The 6,000-nt window shown below is 39.6% G+C and overlaps 1 protein-coding gene across 5 annotated transcripts in view; it reads left to right on the top strand.

The window, feature by feature from the left end:
* Nucleotides 1-5,500, top strand: part of usp9 (ubiquitin specific peptidase 9) — a 49,411-nt gene extending 43,911 nt beyond the window's left edge. For 3 of the 5 annotated variants that reach the window (XM_046054264.1, XM_046054263.1, XM_046054266.1), the window contains 3 exons: nt 544-573; nt 2,260-2,358; nt 3,359-5,500. In XM_046054264.1, the coding sequence (XP_045910220.1) occupies nt 544-573; nt 2,260-2,358; nt 3,359-3,619 (390 nt within the window). In that variant the 3' untranslated portion in view covers nt 3,620-5,500. The remainder of the gene's footprint in view (nt 1-543; nt 574-2,259; nt 2,359-3,358) is intronic. The other 2 variants (XM_046054265.1, XM_046054267.1) reach the window with 1 other exon arrangement.
* The last annotated feature ends 500 nt before the right edge of the window (nt 5,501-6,000 follow it).

A 6,000-nucleotide genomic window follows, 5' to 3' on the forward strand; every position in this document is an offset into this window, starting at 1 on the left:
CTGATATTTACCACAGCAACACAACAACTCCATTGAATGGCAAAACATGGCCAGCTTTTAACTGAGTGTATATATGTACAATTACTAGGTTGACTAGAATATTTATTATCAACACTTTCAATGATTGATTTATCATTTTCTCTATCTGATGTCATATATAATATATTGAATATGTTTCGGTTTTTGTGGCTGTTTTCCTGACATTTGATAAAATAAGTGATTTTATAGACCAACATTATTTTAAAATATGACATTTAATAGACTTGGACTAGAATGATAGAATGATTAATCAGTTAATTGATTGAACCCGTTAGTTTAGTGTCGCCAGCAAGCCATTAAATGTAATTTTCCTCCCTAAGTTACAGCTATGATATGTTTACTGTGCTGAATATGTTTTGTATTGATTCATGGCTGCAGTTCACAATGCATACAAATATTATTTTTTATTTATTTTTTTGTTCTCACTTAAAATAAGTTACTTGTATTTTTATGTTGACAAATCCAGTCAAATGACACACTTCTCCTGTAATATTCCATACACAGCTCAAGTGTACTCAGGGAAGCCCAGGGAAGGTCAGTATTCCAGGCACCACAACATAAAGGAAGGAAATGAAATCAAATTTGATTAAAGAATGAGAGAAACTATGAACAGTTGGCCAATGTATAGGCCTCCAACACAGTTAACAATGTTTAATTAGAATTGCACATATTTGAGTTTCCTGTAGCTTAGGTCGTCAGTGGCAGAGGTTAGAAACATGTTGAGTCCCCATAGTCTTTCCCATTTTGTTGCTCAGTTTTCTTTTTGGACTCTTATGGGATACACGTTATATAAAAAGTTAAGCACAGGAGGTTATAGTAGGTTATGTTTATACAAACTGCCAGAATGCTTTATAGACAGTAAATGAATTAGCACTTTGAGTTGTCAGAACAGTTTTATTCCCAGTATATAACCCCTTGAGATGTGTATTATTGTTTTTCTATCTTGTATATGTAGCAAGTATGTTAACTTTTCAAGTTATGAACATGCCCATGCTTAGTTAGCAAGTCAGATTGTGACAATAGACAAACAACAAAGTTAAAAACAAAACAAAAAAAACTGCCATCCTCCATCCTGTTGTCCACTCGTAAAAGAAAAGGTAGACAGGCTGCCTGTGAGATGCCACACAGTGTAACTGGCATAAGAGATCATGTTATGCAGCTGCACACAGTGAACAGATCTTTGTTCTCTTGCTGTCCAGTGGTCCAGCCCGTCCCAATGATCAGCCAAAGCAACGTCACTGACATAGCCAGTCTTCCATCTCAATCTAGTGCTCTTTTCTGAATTTTTGCTTCCTCCTCAACTCACGCTGCCAGCCACCTGCATCTGATTGAAGTATTTCAGACATAGTGAAAGTATTTAAACTGTAAGACAAGGACTGTACTATAAGCAAGATTGTGTTCCCTGTTATGCTGTTGCAGCTAATATACTATGTATTTATAGGCATTAGTTGTTAAACTTTTGACATGATGTACCAGCAAATAAATTCTGAATCTGAATATTATCACCTGTTAGCTTGGAGAACTAATCATTTACAAAATTAGGACACTATCTCACAAAACAACCTGTAACACAAGGTTGTCAATCACTTCTTGATTTCCATTAAATGGGATGTAGTTTGAAAACCCCACGTTTTTTGTATATTTTGAATAATAGCTCGATTCAAAGAGTTTGAACAACAGAAGGATGTTTTTTGTGATGGCATTTATTAGTACAAATTTGTGTTAATAGCCTGACAGGTTCTGTTTTCCCACTTATGACTTCACAATCATCATGTCATAATGTGTTAAGTTGCACATGTTTAAACAGAAATGTGATTTACTGTCACATAGTTATATGATTAAGAATTGTTAAATGGGGTTATTTAGTATTTTTCTTAACGTCAACAAACGACAACTAAAAAAATAAAAATAAAAGGCCTTTTCCTTTGAAAACGGCACACTGAAACCACCTCGACAGCAGAGTTTCATGTGCACCTTCTGTTAGCTGTTTTTTTGCTCTCAGGTGTAGAACCCACACACACATAATGAAAATTGAAAATGTAACAGACATTACCACAAAATCTCCTGGCAGAAGCTTAACATTATACCCACTGTTTTGTTCAGATAAAGTAGCAATTCCTGCTGTGCATATATTTATTTTTATATATATATATATATAGTCTCTAATTTACTTTGAAAGTTGAAATTAATTTGTGATAACATTTATCTCATGTCTGCTAGGAGCCTGATGAACAGGAAGCACCTGACGATCAAGACTCTTCCCCACCTGAGGACACCTCTCTGTACCCTCATTCTCCTGGAACTACCCAGTTTCAGCAGGTAGTGTCTCAGGGTCCGGTTGGCCTCGCGTCCTCATGACAGTCAGCGATGTTGTAAAAGACACTCTGGTTGCTTTCATGCTGCCGGGATTTCTGATTGTCGTATTTACTGTTTGTGACACACCTATTATAGCGGAGCAGTGAGTGTGAGCATGGAAGTGGCATCAGTTCTCGTAGCCAGTCTTCCATTAGCCCTGCGTTACTTCAGCATCCTAAGTGTTACTTCATGCCCGAGTGCTCACACAACCAGAAGTTTATAGTCAGTGTTCCTGAAACTACTTTTGTACAAATATTTGAATATTAATATAATTCATTTTAAAAAAAGAAAATTCCCACATTCTTTCATCACACATTTAAAAATTAACAAAATAGTAATGATATAATAAATTTTCCTCTTTTAGCCTTGAGTGGTGTTTTGAGATGTTCCTTCATCTTATCTGACCGTCAGTGACCGGGCAGCATAGTTTTTCTTTCACCTGAGGAGAATCAGGCAATATAGAGAAGACCGCAGCTTCTGCTTGGTTAGCTGTGATCTTTAAGTCCTTCGAGGCCACACAGAACATAACTGTTCAAGGATTAGGATCATTAAGGGATAAGGCTGGAAATATTCTATATTTGTGTTATTTTCAGCAAATCCTGTTAAAAGACCAAAGCAAACATTGCATTAGTTTAGTCTCTCTGGGATTTTTGTCTCAAAATCGCTCATGTTCATGATGGTTTTTTTTTTGTCAATGGAGCTCTATGACACAGAGCAGTAAGACACATCGGGCTGTTGATACACAGACTAGTTAGTAGGGATAGTTTATTATTGGTTATATATTACTGGATCACAACTGCACACAGCTGATGAGACGATGTTAGGAACAGCGTCTAGAAGTCTTCCAGCCTTGGACAAGCTTAAAACACGTGGCAGTGAGTGCTAAAACAAATTCAGTACTTGTAAAAGTTGAAGAATTTCGTTTGCAGTCTTACTGATTTTTTAACTTTCTCCTCCTGAACAGAATAACCACCCCCATGGGCAGCCGTACACCGGGCCTGCTGCTCAGCATATGAACAACCCTCAGCGTCCGGGTCCTGCCTCTGCCCCGACTCCAGGCCCCACCCAGACCCCCACACCAGGCCCTGGTCCCACTCCCGGCCCAAGCCCGCGAGCACAAGAGAACTGGGAGAGCACCGAGGAGGTCGCCCCTGCCCCTGCCCCTGCCCCCGCCCCCGCCCCTGCCTCTGCCTCTACCCCAGCGCCTGCCCCGCCTAAGGAGTAACATCCCCTCCCCCCTCTGCTGTGCCTCGAGCCGCCATTGTCCCGCTCTCCTTCCTCTCATCCTTCGGTCAACAGAGCTCCTCGTCGGGCGCCTCTCCCTCCCTCTCTCTCTCTCTCTCTCTCTCTCTCTGGCCCCAGGGCAGGGCAGAGCCGGGCCTCCCATCCCCTCTCCAGGCCACATCTCTCTCCCTCCTGTGAGAGGCGCTCTTCCCTGGCCTGGGGCTGCCTGACTGTGCGGCAGGAGTCTGCCGGCGGATGCAGAGGCGAGGGAGTGGACAAGAGTTCTAATAAAGAAAAACAAATTTAACCAGAGCCGACGATGCTGATGCGCTTGTCTACACGACGGAAAGGTGTACATAGTATGTTAATGTTTTTGACTGTTCAGATCCCCCAGTAGCATAACTGTGTGGTTTGCTGTTGGGAGATGTTGCAGATATTATGAAAAACAAAATGGATATTATAAATAACAAAAATGCCCAAAAAAAACTGTAAGAAGACAACAACTCCTCTTTGTTTTATCACCCATGCTCAGCAGTAAAGTAAGTTCTACATCGGACGGTTACTGGTCATTCAACTGTAGAAGGACGCATTGTTATTATCATAATTATATTATTATTCTTAAGCTCCTTGGCAACCTTATGACCGATGCCAAATCAACTCACGAGCTGTGGTTGGTTTTAGTGTGAGATATGGAATGGTTGGGTGGACTTTTACGGTGTTTGGTTGATGTGAAAAAGCAGTGATGCAACATTGTTCTGAAACTCATTGCCTTTCTTTTTCTTTTCTTTTTTTGTTTGTTTGTTCTGGTAATTAATTCAATCCTTTTTCGAAGCTCTAGTTAATATGCTGTAACATTTAGCATGGCTTCTCATCAGAATAGTGTAGCCCAAGGGAAGACTTGTGATCATAACAACCTGAAGCTGTTCTTAATCCACATCTCCAGAGGGGTGTTGTTACCCTTAGGTTTTTTTGTTTTTCTTTTTTCTACTCATCTACCCTATCTACAAATGAGGGCGATATTTTGAACCAATGTATGAATAAGTGGCTTTTCAATTGCACATTATAATCCTCCACCTTCACATTTGGCAGTCAGTTGTGGTGGGATAGACGGCTTAGCTTTCATATTTAGGAATTCTGAAAAATGAAACATATGCAACAGAATTGCTGCACTGGGTTATCTGGTGTATAATAGACTGTGTGGTTTGCTTCTGTCTCTTCAATAGAGCCTAGTCGTAGACAGACTTGTTGCCCATCGGCTTCGTTTCTGCCATGGAACTAGTCAAGTTTTGGCGTCTGGCTGTGGTTCGGGATGAAGTACCTGATCCCGAGCAGCAGCGAGACCCTCGCCCTCTATCGCTCCTTGGAGAATAGGTTCCACAGCAGGGTTGTACCGTAAGAATAGCGGCTGGTTAGTCATGTTGCAACTTGAGCTAATTCTGTAGGAGTAAAAAGGTAAACATCAGTAAATACTGTATTTAATTGGTAACTTGAATGCATGTATTTTTTGATTTTTTTTTTCCTTTTTTTTTCTTTTTTTTGTCTAAAAACATACCAAATACTCCTGCAAATGAAAATATTCTGCCCATCGTATTATATTTAAATATTTTGCTCTTATTTTATAGAATTTATTTTGTTGTATTTCACTAAAAATAGAATTTGATTTAAGAGGAACATTTTTGTCCTTGTGTTATTTTTAAAGAAGATATTGACTGTACAGAGTTCTGCGCCCTGTTTTTTGCCGACTTTTGTTTTGGCCATGGTGTGACGTTGAATTCTGGAGCTACAGTCGCGATGTGGACTTTCACTTTGTGAGGTTTTTTGTGCACAGAAATATAACAAAAAAAGCATTGCGCCCTTAGCAAATAAAGAACATGGAATCTTGCTTGTGTGTCATTTTTACTTGTGGACTGTAAACATCTGCTAAACTTCACCAACCTTCATCCCGAAGGTGTCCAGTTTCACACACATTGGCCAGCTAAATGATACCTAGAAGTGTTACAAAATGCATTCACATTTGCTGGTGACGTATTGGCAGGCTTTAAAGTGCTGTTTTGTACAAAGGCGTGAAGTTACGACAGCATGGTTTGTTGATTCTGCATCAGTTAAACGGGTGAGGACAATTTTGGTCTTGAGATCCTCATTTGAAGGGGCACTCCACCAACTTTATACCTAAACTACTTCTATGACAGCAGTTGTACACTCAGTTCAATTATGTTTTGTATCTTTTGTGATTGGCCCTGAATTGTAGGGAAATAAAAATATAGCAGAAAATGGAAATAATGTGAGTACAAGTACCTTAAGTGTTTTTAACCAGTACTTGAGTAATTGTACTGCTGTGGAACAGTTAAGCTATCCTCATTGATGTTGATGGGATGGACAAAA

The sequence above is a fragment of the Micropterus dolomieu genome, linkage group LG07 (genome assembly GCF_021292245.1).
Source record: "Micropterus dolomieu isolate WLL.071019.BEF.003 ecotype Adirondacks linkage group LG07, ASM2129224v1, whole genome shotgun sequence".
NCBI lineage: Eukaryota > Metazoa > Chordata > Actinopteri > Centrarchiformes > Centrarchidae > Micropterus > Micropterus dolomieu.